Below are 17,275 nucleotides of genomic sequence, written 5' to 3' on the forward strand. Positions count from 1 at the left end.
ATGAAAGTTTCTAGATTGATTGGTTTTAAACATCAGATGAACTCTTCCTTAATGTGATAATAATTCATAGTTTCCAATTGTTCATATTTATGACACTAGTACTTTATGCCTATAATTTAGTGAGTTAGACTAAGTCTCAAAACATTAAGCTTAAACACTAAGGCATGAAACAAAATGAATGAAAACCACATATTACGTAATGAATCAGGACAATGTATTCACTTGATAAGTTAATAGTGATAACTATCGATAATGGACTATTCAATAACGATTGCAAATCTGTTTAACGGAATCCATTGTTCAGTTCAATGTAATTGTTACATTCTTCTGATAAGTAAGGACAGTAAATATGAAAACAGTGTTTTCCAGTGCTTTTCCAAAACATTTTTATTTAACTACCCAGTATCAATAGAAAGTTATTTAATGATTCTATAGTTTTATGAATTTCATAATGATTAAAAAAATATATAATTTACTCTCTAAATGAAACGTCAATTCTTGTTTTTCTAATAATATACTCGGTATGGTTAAAATTTAAGAGCTAACTAGTCAAGAACAATGAATTCACTTCAAAGTCAAGAAGTATATATCAAACTAGAATGTTGTCAGTCGAATGTAGATGATTTAATCTACTGACAAAATGTCATTCCATGTCTAAATTTAAATTAAGGTATTGGATATTAAGTTTAGAAATAAGGATTAGTGTTAAACTGTAAATGTTAGGGTTAAGATTTAGGTTTAGGACACAGATAAACTAACAGTACAATGTAAGCCTGTTCGTAAATTTGAAGTCCTAATCCCAAATCTTGCTTCAAAATTGTAAGACTTAACCGCAATTATTACCTTAAATTTTAAACTCTAGATTTTAATCCTAAACTTGAAATCCAATTCCTAGGTGTTTATAAATCAGTCATTGATATTTACTATTTACTGATTGTATTGATGTGCGGTACACATCAAGGTCATTTAACAAAATCGTTCTAAGCCAGCATATATTGTTACGTTTTATCGTAACTGTTACTGAGTGATCTGATTTAAGTGTTTAAGAGATGATTAACTTACACTATAATCATCTATGAATTGCTCTCATATCTCATTTATTTTTTTCTTCTATTCAGCTTGTTTGTTCACCTCAAGTCATTCAACTTACTTTGCATATTTTAGAAAAAACAATATTATTTTGAATGACACTTTTTTTGTTTAAAGATGAAATTTACTTTCATTGTCCAATGTCATTTAATTCTGTTATTCACATCATAACAATGAATAACAATGAATAAAAAAATTTTAACAGATTGTAATATTTTAATAAAGGTTTCACAGAAATACAATATATGACGTTGTATAGCATGATAGATCAGTTGGTTTGTTGCCAAGTTTTATCAACAACAACAACAATAATAATAATAACAAAATGTTTACTTTTGCAGTATGGATTATTCACTAATTGTATTTGTATAATCAGATTATTCAAATTGAAGTGATGTATTTACACTCATGGAGAGAATAACTTAAACATTAATTGACAGTTATTGTATTGTTCGTTCATTCAGTCATTGTCAATTAGATGCCTGAAGTAAATAGTTCTCAAGTCATTGTGGAAGACAATTGTTTATGATCAGAAGGGGTTCTTGTGAAGATTTTAGAAAACCCCTTCTAATAATAATCATTTGATCACTAGTGACTGACTTCAAGAGATACTCCTGGAGTTCTAGTGAGAAGTCGTTACCAGTGGAGTTCAACCAGGTCTGTTGTGAGATATCAGCTCACTGACGACAATGGTGTACGGTGGAGCAACTTCGTGGATTGGCTGAAGTTAGACATTACCACCGTTGGATACCGGCTCAGTGGTCTAGTTGGTTAAGCGCCTGGCGCGAGACTTATAGGTCCTGGGTTCGAATCTCGTGGGGTGCAGGATCGTGTGTGTGCACTGCTGAGGAGTCTCATACTACGACGAAACGGCCGTTCAGTGCTTGCAGGTTTTCCGTGGTGGTCTAGCTTCAATTGACTCATGATTTCAATCAGTGAAATTGTTTATAAGTCAAACAATTGAAAACTGTAGTTTATGCTTGTTATATTTGGATTCCGCCAAGTTATAATTCAAATTGTTTTAATGGCATAACTCAGTAACAGTTTTCATGCGTTTTGTAATCACATTTGTATCTCACTGTATGCCAGATGGCGCTAAGTTGTGTAACCTACTAATCAATTTCTGTGAATTGAATGGATTATCTATTCTAAACAGGTTACCATTACAATTGTTTAAGTTATCCCACAACACTAACACTAATTTTTACTTCGCTGTTTTAAATCCTTAGCTGTAGGTAAGTAACCTAACAGGTGAGACTATAATTTATGGATGACATTCGAGCGACGCTAGACTGACCTTGAGAGTGTCCATCTAAAATAATTAGAACCATATGAGGATTATAAACCAGTATGAGGAATGAGAATTATGATATACAGTTGTTGGTTAAAGTTATGAATTAGATTTAGGATTTTTATCACAAACTGACACCAGCTAAAATGCAAAAAGGCTATTTAGACAAATGAATGAGTGAATTTGGCGCCAAAATACAAGACATGCTATTTTATGCCTAATTAGTTCATCCATAAATCACATAGTCTCGCCGCATCAACTTTACCATTATTTCTTCATATAAAATAGCTAACTTCATTACTATCCACTTAATCAGTAATTTCAATCTACAATGTTAATTATATAGTATTGAATAGTTTAATTAGGTAGTAATGGGAAATTCACTGTATAAAATATCATTTTCCAAAAAAAATCCTTTACTATTATGTAAATGAAGTAGAAATGATTTGCATCATCTTAATTTAAATAAATCAAGTCAAAGGTCAAAAATAAGCTGGTAACATTTATTATTATCATTATTTTGTTGTAATGCCGCAACAAAATGAAATGCCTGTGTTCAACATATCTAGTCTATATACTAATTATAAGATGTGTAAGAATGTACCAATACATTGAACTATTATAGATTAGAAACTATACTTCAATAAATAAGTTTATATAATGCCGCCTTTAATTTTAATCAAATCTTAACCATTATTTATTACTTAAGGTAGACAATTCAATGATTCATCAGGATAGTTACTTTTGTTCTTAATATAAAAAAAAGCCAAAGATCAAATATCACTATATGGAAATTAAATTTACAATGATTAGTTGCCTTTGTTTAAATGTTAAAATTGTTTGAGTACTTGGTAACATAGAATATTGATCCAAGTCAATAAAGTCTATAACCAACTTACTATATGCATTACATATATATATATATATATATATATATATATATATATATATATACTTTAATGGTTCTGTTTAGTACGGATTATGATTGTTATATTTTTGGTAAATTAGAAGCAAATGACACAATATTCTATTTGAGTAAATAAATGTATAAAATAGTTAAGAGAAAATGTTGTATTCATCCTGATGTTTGTTAGATCATTGTGTGTGTGTGTGCGTGTGCATGCGTGTGCAAGTGCATGCATGTTTGCATTTGCTAACATGTGAATCTAGTTTCAATATAAAAATTAAAATTCGTTGATTAAGGAAAGAAATGTTAAAGTTGATCGATTATTTTTGGCCTCATATCGATTTTTTCTATAGTTTATTTAAATTTGAATTTAAATAAATAATCATGTTTACACATGTGTGAAGGTACATACACACCTGTTTGGTTTAAACTATATAAGTTCAGTAATGTAGAAATATGACGTAAGATTATATATATATATATATATATATATATTATATAACCTAGTGTCAATACTGGAATCGCTATTTGTATAGCAACAGTAATGAGCTTTCTATATTGAATGGTAACCAATATAATGTTTAAATTCACATGGTATTGTTTGTTTGAATCTTCTCATTGATGTTTACCACTGCGATTGATCAATCTCTTATTGGAATTTGTGCATACTGTACGGATTGAATTGATATAGCCTTAAGTCACAAGTATTATGTGCAAAGATGGATAGTGGCTAGCAGTGGAATCCAGGATGCGCGTTTTGTTCTATTTGGGACTCGTTAGCTGGATGTACCTAAACCTCAGAGTTGATGTTTGTCTAGTTCTTATCATAAATTCAATTTCACTGATTACGTTGTAATATGGCCACTAGCTAGTATAATATGACTTATATTCAAGGGAAGATAGCACCCATTAAATGGAAAGAATAAAATTGATACTAGAAACTGACTTAAGTGTGAATAGTATAAGAGATAGACGTCTCCTTAGGTTTCCGGATATGCGTGGATGATTAGTGTTGGTTGTCCCAAAGATTAGGTGTATGGGCTGAAGTCAACTACCTGTAATCTTTTTACTTTAAAGTATGGTGTGTGTGATATTGGGTCATTTAGACAAATAATTACATTTGAATTTTATCGGCAGAATTCATTGTGTTTCAATGGTTTGAAAGACAGGAGTTTTCAGTGATCAATAAGTGTAGGTAAACTAGAGTGATTAAGATTACGTTGTAACAAGTTAAACGAATTTGACAACCATCCAAAAACGTCTGAAGACCTGTTTTACATTACTTTGAATATCTTAAGTAGCATACTTCTAGAACTTTTTGAGTGTAAAGCAAGAACGACTAAACCTGGGTCTGCGTATTATCCTAACGAACTGTTCAGTTTGAATCTTAAAATACACACTCAACAATTTTATTAGTATTTTGCAGTGTATTCTGTATCATTAGTTATTTATGTCTCTTCTATCCACTTACCAAACCAACTACCGACAGAACATAAATTGCCATTAAAAATTCACGAAAATCTTATTTCTAAGAAAACGACTAACGACAACATTGCAGTCTGCACTTTTGAATCCTGTTGCCTAAAATTATTTTTAATTCCTTGAGTTTGTCAGTATGTCGAAGGAAGGCCGTATTGAACCTATGCAATGCTTTTTGTCCAGTTTTCCAATGATTCTTTATCTTCAGTTTCATCTAGGCAACCACCAGGTGGTGATCTGAAGCTATATTAGCTTCTTTCTTTATTCTCGCGTCTTCAGTTGACCTTCTGAATGCAGATATGATCGACCTGGTTCTCCGTAAGGTGGTCTGGTGAGACCCATATATTTTTGTTTGTGCCTTTGTGTGGGAATATTGTTCCGCTTATAACCATTTTGTTGAATACACAAGAGTTTGCAAATGTCTCGCCTTTCTCGTTCCTTTCTCCTAGTTCATGTTGTTCCATGATATCTTCATACTTGGTGTTGTCCACTCAGACCTTGACGTTTAGGTCTGACATCAGTATGGTCAGTTCCTTTCCTTGGAACTACTCTACAACTGATTACAGCCTCTCATAAAACTGGTCTTCATCGTCTTTACTGTTATCACTGCTGGGTGCACAGCACTGAATAACGTTCATTTTAATCCCTTCTTTGTTTTGAAGCATGCTTTGACGATTCTGAGTCCATGAGATTCCCATCCTATAAGTGCCTTTTGTGTTTCTTTAGACATAATCAGTGCAGCTTCCTGTGTGTACAAAGTATTTTCTTTTTCATGATCTAAGTCCGACAGTATCTTTCTTGAATTTAATCTTTTATGTCAAGCTTGGTTCCAACGGGTTTCACCGATTCTGGGAACCACCAATTTGTATTTTCCCATTTCCGTAACTATTTGATTAGTCCTCACGGTCTTCCAAATTGTCCGGACATTCCATTGGCCTTGCAACTTGCGAAGAATATCGACTTTCACCTTGAGGCATCCTAACTCTTCTAAATGAATATCCACCAAATCCAGGGGTAGAGTTTAAGTGGTTCAAATGATTTGTTCTGGTTAGAATTTTTTGGAAAGGTTTCTTTCTACGGGATGAAATTGCTTACCTCATACCTAGTCCTTCTCTTTAAGCCATGCTTGAGACCGGTAGTAACAGTAGGAAGAGCTTCAGGATACACTAAGAAAATGGAAAATATTAGATTAGAATTAAATAACCAGATAGTAATCGAATCATTCCCGAGTAATAGATAAAAATATAGAAATTCATGATTTATAAAATACAAATATATATGCATACACATACAAATATTGAAGCAATTCAGGCAAAATGCCAAGTAATAAGACTGAAAAAAATTCGAGTGCTTTAACTATAAAACAATGAGTTGGGTAATAAAGTTTCAGTAAAATTAAAAACTATATTATAAATAACTGTCAAGATATGAGATATTCAGCAAAAGAATAATTTATTCCTCGATGTTACTCTTTCTGTATAATTATATATATCAGCTTGAATTAATGAAGGACAATATAAATCAAGCAAACTCTGTACTTCTATTGAGGAACCTAGATTCTCAGAAATCACTTGACAAACTTTTTATGTTTGTAATTTAATTATGGAAATGTGAATTTCTCATTTCCGCGGCAAAAGCACCCATTTTTACTTTCAGTTTGTGTTTCACACCTGAAAGGCTTTTAGAAGTCATTGGTTCGTTTGCCCTTTTAGTGCTCTATTTTGTGGCGCTTTCAAGGACATTTTTGTATTGTAGATACTACGCGTGTGTTGAGTGCTTGTCATTTGTTCTTTTGGCCTGCATGTAGAATTACATGTTTTCCGTGCTGACTCTCTTCTTCTTCTTCTTCTTCTTCTTCTTCTTCTAGTTGCCAGGGCTGGCACACAGAGGGATAGCTTAGCTTCGTCGTATTATTGTGTTTCCAGTAAACATTTGTTTGCCGCTACTAAAGTGATACCATAATATCTCGAACATAGCAACTTCGCAAAATATACTGGCATTTTTTGTATAAATCAGTCATATTTTGAAAGCGGTATATGTTTAAACCCGATTTACACTTTAGAGACTTTAACCATTGACAATTGAAATCCAAGAACCAAATTCGCTTATTACTGTTTACTTGGATCTTCCTATCGTTATTTGGCACTTCAATTGTCCAGTCTCTTATAGGCATATATGAATACTGTGCATATTGCCTCGATATTGCCTTAATTCACAAGCATTATAATCAAGGATGGATAGTACATAAGTATCTGAACAGCTAAGTGGACAAGGCGATGGCTTTTGAAATGAACGGTACTGGATTCGAGTTTTATATTGAACACCAACTCTGAGGTTCAGGTACATCCATCTGACGAGTATCAAATAGGATGAAACGTGCGTCAAACTGGATTCCATTACTAGCCACTATCCATCTTCGCTTTTAATCCAAGAGTTGTTTAAACAGAAAACAGTTGATTATAAACTTGTCTTAATCATGACTTAATATGTTTCTCATATACAAAAATATTCCGATTTATTCTACGTTCTTGATTATTTATTTGATTTGTTACTCATTCTAAATTTTCGATTAATTACATTAACCCCCAGTGTTTCTTCTATCTCATAAACTATTCAATTTATAAGTGTTTACTGCAAATTAAGTAGTCGATTTTCTGATCAAAACTATAAGGAAAATCACATTCTTATAATAAACAATTTGTTTATAAGCTAATAGTGTAATACACGTTTATTAGATTGTTTAACTATAAAAATGAATAAATTGAACAAGATGTTGTTTTTCTTTTCGTTGAATTCATCTTTTGTAACTTTATATGTAAATTAAACTAAGCAAGTATTTCAGTTATAGGCTAAGACTATTCATCAGTGTTTAGTGAAAACTCTTAGATATACTATAAAGTATAACATCTTGAACTGGAGTTCACATAGAAGTATTTTGACTTTCCTGTTGTTGATATTATGAAAATTAAATGCACTATTTTCATTGGTATATGGGCATATTGAGCGTACTTCGCCAATATTGACATCAGTGTCTAATGAGTTGGTATTTTTGAAGTGAAAGGTATTGAGTTAGCGTTCTAATGTAAAGAATATCACCAAAATAATACAATGATGTCCAGTAAAAAAGTCCCAAGTAAAACAAAATATGAATATCATGAATTTCACTACCAAAAATACATATTTTGACGAAAAGATGAAATTAATTTGTCAATCTGCTATTCAATAACACAACAAAAAGACAGGATTCTTTTATCACTTCATCTTTGCTTCTTCTTTTTTTCTGTTTTACATTCTTCTGTAACATAAAATATCAACATTCAATGATAGCTAGATCATCTTCAATATTGTCTTCAAAGATATGAAATAGAACGTGAAGAAGCTGGACAAGCAATACGTAGAATAGAAGAACGTATGCAAGAATTAGAAGCTAGAGCATCGGATCTATTAGAATATGTAAGTTTATAATGATTCTTTATTTAAACTATTCATCTATATTCATTCTGTTTTAAATTATTGATATCAATTGGTTTGATTACAATGGCGAAAGACTTGTGTATTTGATCAAATCCGTAGAATAGATGCGGAATGGAGATAGAAATAATGCGAAATCACTTCTGTTTTAATAATTTTGATTAAGATATTAATGAATACTGGATTAAGTCTATGTGATACACACATTTCTTCAGAGGTGATTAATTCACTCAAGCAAACCGGCAAATCTTTTTATTGTTTATTTTCAACTATGTAGCATATGATTCTTATAAACATTTAACGTTATTTAATTTTTAAGTTAATACGGCAAGTTATCTATTTCTAGCGGTTTTCCTTTGATGATACATTGAATAAGATATATTCTGAACATGATCATAGAACACACATCAATTTTCAGGATTAATCAGGACTACTACATGAAGGTAATGAAAATAACAAGAGTATATATATATATAAATCTATCACTTTGATTAAGCTTTTAGTGACTAGCTACATCGTCTTCATTAGTTTAGTTTTACGTATCTTCTACAATCCATTCTTGAAAAAACCGTTCAGTGAACATTAGAGACTTCGAATTTTTCAAAGAAGTCTCAGTGATACAAATTTATCATGATAGATTAGTCCATTTCTCTGAAAAAGTATCGTTAATCAAATTATTATTTATGCATTGATTTTTAATATTTTTCATTTAAAAATACTTTTTCCATGGCGGTCTAGCTTTAATTGACTCATGAACTTAACTATTAAATCTCAACAAAACCCCCTTCTAAAAATAAATGTTTGCTTGTAAACAATTCTCATCTTGAACTGAGAGAGACGAAATAAACAGTGGTAATTAGGTAACATCAGTCGGTCATTTCATCTTACTTTTGAAATCGCTTAGCATTATATACCAAACACCTACAAGTTCTGCAGATACCGAGTTTCATTCCATATGAAGTTACTGGAGCCCACTGATAAAAGTTTTATGTTATTACACAATGACTGCTTGGTAATATTTGATCTTCAATCGCTGACTAGCTAATGTTATCGATTCATAATGAAAAATCTCTTCATAATAGTTTGATTTTAAATTAACTAGTATTCTTAATTGATATCAGTTAAACAACCGTTGAAAACAATTGAGCAAGGAACAACTGTTTCTCTGTAGCTTGATACTTATCTCTCCAAACATTTGAAGCAAGTTGAAGAAATGAGTGGGTAATTTATGAACAAATACAATTAATGGATAGTGTTAGTGATTATTTCTAATTTTTGAATGATCTGCTATCAGAGTTATTTGAATGTCTATCAAAGCTTTCCACTAAGACAAACTGAAAATTTCCACTTTATGGTGGTAATAAGGGAAACGTATAGACAAAGTAGTGAAGATTTAGAAAAAAGACGTTAAATGCCAATAACTCAAATAATTAAAAAATAAACAAAAAAATTAGAGAAAAATGAAGATACTATTTAGAAATAATGATTTTATTTGAGTTTTCTATTAGTCAGTAATGTGTATCTATATTACCAATATTGACAATACAGAAGATAACTGATAGTAGTGAGAGAATAGCGAATAACGACACAATTTTCGTTTACTCATTTCCTTCAATCTCGATCATTTATTTAAGTACAATCATGTTTTTATTGTTCATTATGACGAACGATTTATTTTCAATATAGATTCAATGTCTTATCAATTAAACCATTCAAATATTTACAGTTTCTCAGAATATTTACACTATCTTGAATAACTGTGATTATCTTATCGTTAAAAGAGATTCTACAGGTATGAGATTCATCTGTAAGTGGTATTCACCATGTTTTAAAATGATTGGAAATGTGAATTAGATGGTCTGTAGATTTAATGCTCGTCACAAAAACTGAAAATCTTTTGTTCTTTCCTTAGTTGAGATGAATCGATAGACCCGGATAAAATAGATCCGTAATACACCATGGTTCTTAATCGAGTAATGGCTGCCCTTAAAGACTACCACCTGTTTTGAGATTCTGGATTTTACTTTCATATTTTTATTTTATTTTATTCAAACACATAAACATTGGTACAAGGAAGCATTAAATACATATGTGCCACACCATCAAATTTGTGTGACAGCTATGATACTGCCCGGGTGCCCAAACCGATCTCCTTTGAAGGCCACACCCGGAGCCTTTGACCCAAAAGTCTGATCCACAAGACAGTGGAGAATCGTAAGGAGATGCAGTCCCATGGTAGCCGGTGACCAACGATTGGTTCATACGTCATTTGTTCCCTCAGGATACTGCAGCCCATGTGAACCATTGGTTTGAAATAAGGGTTTTCCAATTCTCCTAGGTGAACTCTCTGTGTCCATAACTGGGTTAAAGCGCCGGACATTCGCTTTTCATCCTCTCAATTTCGTAGACAACACCCCGCCTCGAGGAAGTGAATAGGACTTCCCTGGCAGTGGTTGTTTGCACGTGGCCATATGAGAACATTTGGAGAAGGAGAGCTGACACTCTCTACTCTCGGCCGTACCAAGGCATTTAGAGGCAAGGTTGTGATGGAAGTGGGATTTCTTTCATGAGTTATTATTTATTCAATAACCTTAATTAAGTGTTCAGTGATCATATGTCATTACATTATCTCGTTAGTCAATTTTAAGTCCATCAGTTAGACTTACCTGTAGTGAATTCTTTTCTGAGTGAACCAAATGATGTATTAATGTAATGACTGAAAAATATCTAATACTAAGCTGACTTAGTGATTAGATCTTCGTCTATCGAGTTTTTTTGGCTACATTAAAGCATTAACTAGTAATATATACAGTTAAAAACCGAAGAATGATATTAGATTTATAATAAAACAACTGTTCCTATTAGCTTCATTGATTTAAGCAAAAGAATATTTGATGAATAAAGTGAATTTATTTATGAAATAACGTTAAAGCTCATATATCCAACGTTCTTTTTTTAAAATATTTACTAGGTAAACAAAAATCAGAGTCACTCAGGCAAACTAATATCTCTTTTCTGTAAAATCCTTGTTGATCAAGGAAAACGAATCAATTTTCAGTTGACTATCATTCAGCATCAATTCCTTTTGTTCTACCTATCATAAAGTCAATATTATCAATTTGTAATAATGTGAAACTTTGATAGAGATTCAAGTAACACTAGTAACAGATCATCTGCAAATAAACTTTTCACACATTGATTTGTCCAACTAAAAATGGTGTATTGAGATTAATCTTAAACTATAACGAAACACATGTCCTTTGGTGGAGTTTTGTTCTCTCAGCTCAAACAATAAAACATCACTAAAATCATTCACCTGAGCTACAAATCGTTTCCACCATTTCAAAACAAATATCCTTTGTCTAGCTGACATTAGTTAATAATAACAGTCATATTAGGAATGGTTATTTTTAGAATTGGTTTTAAAGAAATGATGTTCTATGTAAGTTGCATCTAATTACATGATAAATGTGTACTCAGTTTTATGAAATAACTTCTCTTACAATAGTGAAAGCACCCACATGTATATAAGCAAGTATATACATATGTATATATGAAGAAATATCTTCACACACACACACAAAATGTGTAATCAATCACAGTCCAAACTAAGTTCAATATCTCATCAAGAATGCCTGCATCTACATATGTATATGTTGTATAAATTCAGTTAAATGATCAGCATAATATTTCTATAGTAAACATTTGTTTAATATAATAAGCAGAAATGATTTAAATGAGTAACCGCTAATTTTCTCTGTTTCTCTACGTCTGTCACGAAAAACCAAATAACAAAATATTTTTATTGTTTTTTTGTTGAGTAGGTCATTTCATTAATGGATTGTAATACAATAGTTACTGTGAGAAAAAAAACTAGTTCGCATAATTAGTTCCAATTATAATTAGACAATGTAAATCTTAGCATAGATCACCGCATATAAGCATTCAATTGGTCAGTTGTCAATAAATAAAACTCTAACACCATGATACTACTGATAATTCTTATTAATAAAAATATTGTCAAGCTATCATGTCATAATTGAGTAAATGAGAACTTAGGTATGGTAAACCGATTTGTTCTTCAAAAGCAGCATAACATAATGTCTTTGTAACATATGAAAATCTAACGTTAAAGACATTATTTGCACATTCTCCTCGGACTATCCTTTACACACTCCGTCATTCTTTCAATTCTATTGTTATTCCGATCAATCTCTGTTTTCCTTTCTTTTCTCTTAATTACAGTTTTTTGCTGATAAACATTTCATTTCCATATATTTGTTATAGCTTGTAGCATGTGTGCCCTGTTAATGATAACGTATTAATACCGCCAATTAGAGGACAGTGAAGTATCGATCGGACCAATGACGCGTAAAACTCATACGAGCAGTCTAGAGTCCTTATCGGCGCTGCTTCCTGCCTAGCCTAGCCAGTTAAGTCCAGAACACCAATGTCAGCCGCTGCGATATGAATCATTTATTTCAAACATATGGGATTTATATACCAACCAGACAGACCACATCGTACCATAAAATAAGAAACAACATTTATACAAGATTTGGCCAAATGTGGCTGTCAATGTGGGAGGTAGTAATTAATAGACAGCATAATTCAAGAATGATACATCGTAGAATAATAGGTCATAGGTCAAAAGATTTAGTAATAAGAGGGACATTTATACGATAAAAATATACGCATAGTATTGGTCCATAAATGGATCCCAAAAGTTACCATTCATTACGCATATCGGGACATAACAATATTCAACAAAACATAACAGTAATATTCTAATACAAATTAAGGATGACATCTCTAAATACAATATTTCTTTCTACGCTTAAACTAATCTGTGCTTACTAGACTCTGGTGATATTGATTAGAAAGTTTAATATTCACAGTGGTATGATCTATATTCTTCCTTCCTATATTTAATTGTTCTTTTCAGTTCCCTGTCAACAATTTTCATATTTTAAAATTCTCAAATGAACTAAACTATATGACTGTTGATCTTTTTAAACGTCTAGTTTTAAGTATAAATACTTGGAATGACAGTTAGATTATGAAACTTGGAAAAATTCACTAGCAGTCAAATTGGAATATTGTTGAAAGACTAAAATTTCTCTAAATTCTTGATATTCTATAGATTAATGTTAGATTGTCTAAATTTCAATAAAATGATAATTCAAAAAAAAATTTCTTTAAACAAATACCCGTATATGTTTTATGAATATAACCAATAAATTACATCTCTGCTAAACCAGTTCACTTCATCTATAATATTTAACGTAATAGTGATTCATTTAAAAATGTTCCTGTGGTCATAGTGAGAAACTGTGATTGATGGAATTTAACCATGTTTGAAATGATACAATATTCATTGGATGTTCATCACTCTATAAGAATTTTGCTATCAGACATTGATCCACTGGTTCAAATGTCTAAGCTGAATGTTTCGGATTGTATCCCTGGCAGGGTTCATAGTGTGTACTACTAAGGAATCCAAGGCTAGGAAATATAATTTTTAATAATTTTGATAGTGCAAAACTAAAAATAGGAAGTTCAATTTTTAAAAAAAAGTGAACGAAATAGAAGAATGAAAAGCAGAAAAGAAATTGAAACGAAAATTAACACTCAGAGCTTAAATGGCGAAAGAAAACAAAGAATTAGAACAACTTTATTATTACTGGAAAAGATTTTAAATAATGTAATACATATTAAATCTGCATTAATTATAGTTATCAATTATTCCTGACCTGTAATTTCCAGTAAGACTCAGTAAGACAATTATCTACTCTAATCAACTGATTCTTAAACCTAGTCTGTAAAACACACATAAAATAGTCTAATCAATGAAAGTTCCTTGCCTTATTAATTGATTTATCATTTTCCATATGAATAATGCACCTGATCTCAATGTTACTTATTTATCTGTTAGTCATACATACAGACAAAGTTTCTTTTGCTCAAGCTTTGGAAAACTGTGTTTCATAGTTAGAAATTAACATAGAACAAATTCAGATATTTTAACAAGTTAACTACATTTAGAGTTGTCAGTTTAATTTTATCAGTATAGGGTTGTGGAGATTATTAATTTATTGATTCAGACATTGAACCGATTGATGTTAGACCACCATTGAAAACGTGGAAGCGCTGGACGGCCGTTTCGTCCTATTGTAGGACTCCTTAGCAGTGCGCATCATGGACTGGTTGAGTTTAGATATTAACACCATTAGATGCTGGCTAGCTAAGTGGTCTAGTAGGTTAAGCGTTTGCACGAGAGACTGAAGGCCCTGGGTTCGAAGCCCTTGAGGAGGATCATGGATGCACACTGCTAAAGAGTCCCATAATAGGACGAAACAGCCGTCCATTTCTTCCAGGTTCTCAATGCTGGTCTAACATCAATCGATTCAAGATCTCATTCAAGTTTAATTTTAGTCGATTTATTGATTCAACCATAGAAATACCACAAATTAGACACTAAAACTTATGGATCATATACCTTAGGATTTGTAGGGGATAACACACAATTTAATTAAAATTGATTTCATATTGTTTAAAATTTCATTTTAATCATAAATTAATTATTCAATCAAAAGAATCTTTCCAACAATTCCATTGATTTTTTGCTCACTTCCGCTAATTCCCACCCCCCGCTTCGTCTCTCTTATACACAGTCGATCTTAATTTGATTGATGCACTAGTAAAGTAAAGAATACCGTAATGTCAATATAACGACTGCTGGTAATAATAATAATAATAATAACAATAATGCTTGTACAAGTGTAATGAACGAAGTCTTGGGTAGTAAACCAATTCATTGGATTATGAGAAATCACACACTGTATTTGTAAAATATGAAAATAATATATTAAATACATCATATGCCAATCTTCCACCGTTTTATTATCCCTATTTTTATTTTTATTGTTTTCTGTTTTACTTCCTTTTCTCTTCATTTTCCTCATCTGCATTCGATTCTAGATATATACTACTTATATCTGTCCATACAAGTAGAACGCACGACATCAAGATTGTTTTTGTATTCGTTGATGTTAAAACCATCTGTAACATGCAAATTCAATAATCCGGACAAAAATATATTTTTTCTAAAATGAATTTCGACTTTAATTATACAAAATAACAATATGAAAAGGTAATTTCAATGGTTAAGATCATGAGCCAGTTGAAGCTAGACCACTATGGAAAGCATGGAAGCACTGGACGGCCGTTTCGTCCCATTGTGGGACTCCTCCGTGACAATGCGCATCTACGACCTCGCCCCTTGCGAAATTCGAACCCAGGACCTACTGGTTTCGCGCGCGAGCACTTAACCACTAGACAACTGAGCCGGTATCCAACAGCGTTAATGACTAACTTCAACTAATCCACGAAATTGAGCGACATATCCACCATTGTCTTCAGTGAGTTAATATCTCACAACAGACCTGGTTGAACTCCATTAATTAATCATGTGGGATTGTTAGGAGTGATGGTGACTTTAAACATTTTCATTTGGTTTATTGTTACCTATGACAAAATTCTGTGTTGTGTGGGTATGTTTAATTTCTAAGCTTGAAAAAATGAGTACCTACCTGAAGATTAGAGATTCAAATTCAGTCTAGTTATATAATTTACAATAGGTTTTGTTTTGCTTTAAAGATTGGTTTTGTTAAGGGACTTCGATGCAGTAAAATGAGGCACTGAAATATAATATGTGTATAATTGACTAAGAAGCATTCCTAATTTTATATGAGTTAGAACTCAATACCCATTGATTAGCCATTGCAATAGTATTCAGTCCATGTGTTTAAATTCAACAGTTCGTAGTTTTATGCGTAAATATATCGTGATTTCTGTTCATGGGAATCATACTAATCGAGTGTTTACTTCGAGTGTTTCAATTGGTTATAGCCTCCTGTTATAACTCTGCGAAATCTATCCTAAATCCGGTCATTAATAAGCACTATTTAATATTTCTTGATGCTTATCATTTCTGACATAGAATGTACGTACAATTGATGAAATGTATTTTAGATTAGTTTAAAACTGAATAAGTTGATGGCATAAACAAATGACTATTGAGCGAGACTATAATTTATGGAAGAACCAATCATGTTTACGACAAAAGTTCTTAGATTTTGGCGCAAAATTCGTTCCCACATTTGGCTAAATAGAGTCTTGGCATTATAGCTGATGACAGTTCGTGATGAAAACCCTGAATCTAATTCTTAACCCTAACTATCAACTGTAAATCATAATCCTTTATATTTAAACTGCTATATAACCCTCATTTAACCCTAGTAAGTAGGTAGACACTCTCAAGGTCACTTTAGCGTCGCTCAAATGTCGTTCATAAATTATAGTCTCACGGACTACTGAATAATGATTTCTCAAAATATCACTCAAGTTATAATGTTTAATGTTTTAAAGATATTTTCTTTACAGTTTGAACAGATGCTCAACCGATACCAGTAATATATTTTTACAGGTTACTTAAATTTGCAAACGTAGCATAAACCACATTTAAGTAGCTTGTGTCAATAACATTTCATATAACAGTAAAGAATGTTGATGTTTGTATGAAGAAAAATCATAGAATGTATTGAATAACTCAGTCATTATGTTTTAGACATGTTGTTATAAAATATTCCTCAAATGTGCTTATCTACCTACAACTTTATATACTACTACATTCAATAAAACACTAAATTATTTAAAGTACTTATTTTTATTTTGGAAAATTATTATAAGCGAATGAATTGATACGTCGATAAACAGTACAGTAGAGTGAACAATAAAAATCGACAATAAATACAACTACACTTCCTAGTATCTTATGGCTTATTGCGTTCGCGGGAATATTAGAAGATAATACCATGTATATAACTTTAGAGAATTATTATTTAGTAGATGTATAACCCCTTTCAAAATCATATCTAACCAATACAAAGTACAAAACGAGATGAAACACAATGTAATAAATAATGATGTTTAGTATAAAATGATAAAAACAAACTATCCAATAAGATTATTCATAT

The 17,275-nt window shown here is 31.5% G+C and overlaps 1 protein-coding gene across 1 annotated transcript in view; it reads left to right on the forward strand.

Annotated features, from left to right (window-relative positions):
• MS3_00009542 (uncharacterized protein) overlaps positions 1-17,275 on the forward strand; it is a 58,744-nt gene that overhangs the window by 12,301 nt on the left and 29,168 nt on the right. Inside the window, exon 2 of the mRNA XM_051217918.1 lies at positions 8,094-8,219. Within this exon, the coding sequence (XP_051064354.1) occupies positions 8,094-8,219 (126 nt within the window). The remainder of the gene's footprint in view (positions 1-8,093; positions 8,220-17,275) is intronic.

This window comes from Schistosoma haematobium, chromosome 7 (assembly GCF_000699445.3).
Source record: "Schistosoma haematobium chromosome 7, whole genome shotgun sequence".
Taxonomy (NCBI): Eukaryota; Metazoa; Platyhelminthes; class Trematoda; order Strigeidida; family Schistosomatidae; genus Schistosoma; species Schistosoma haematobium.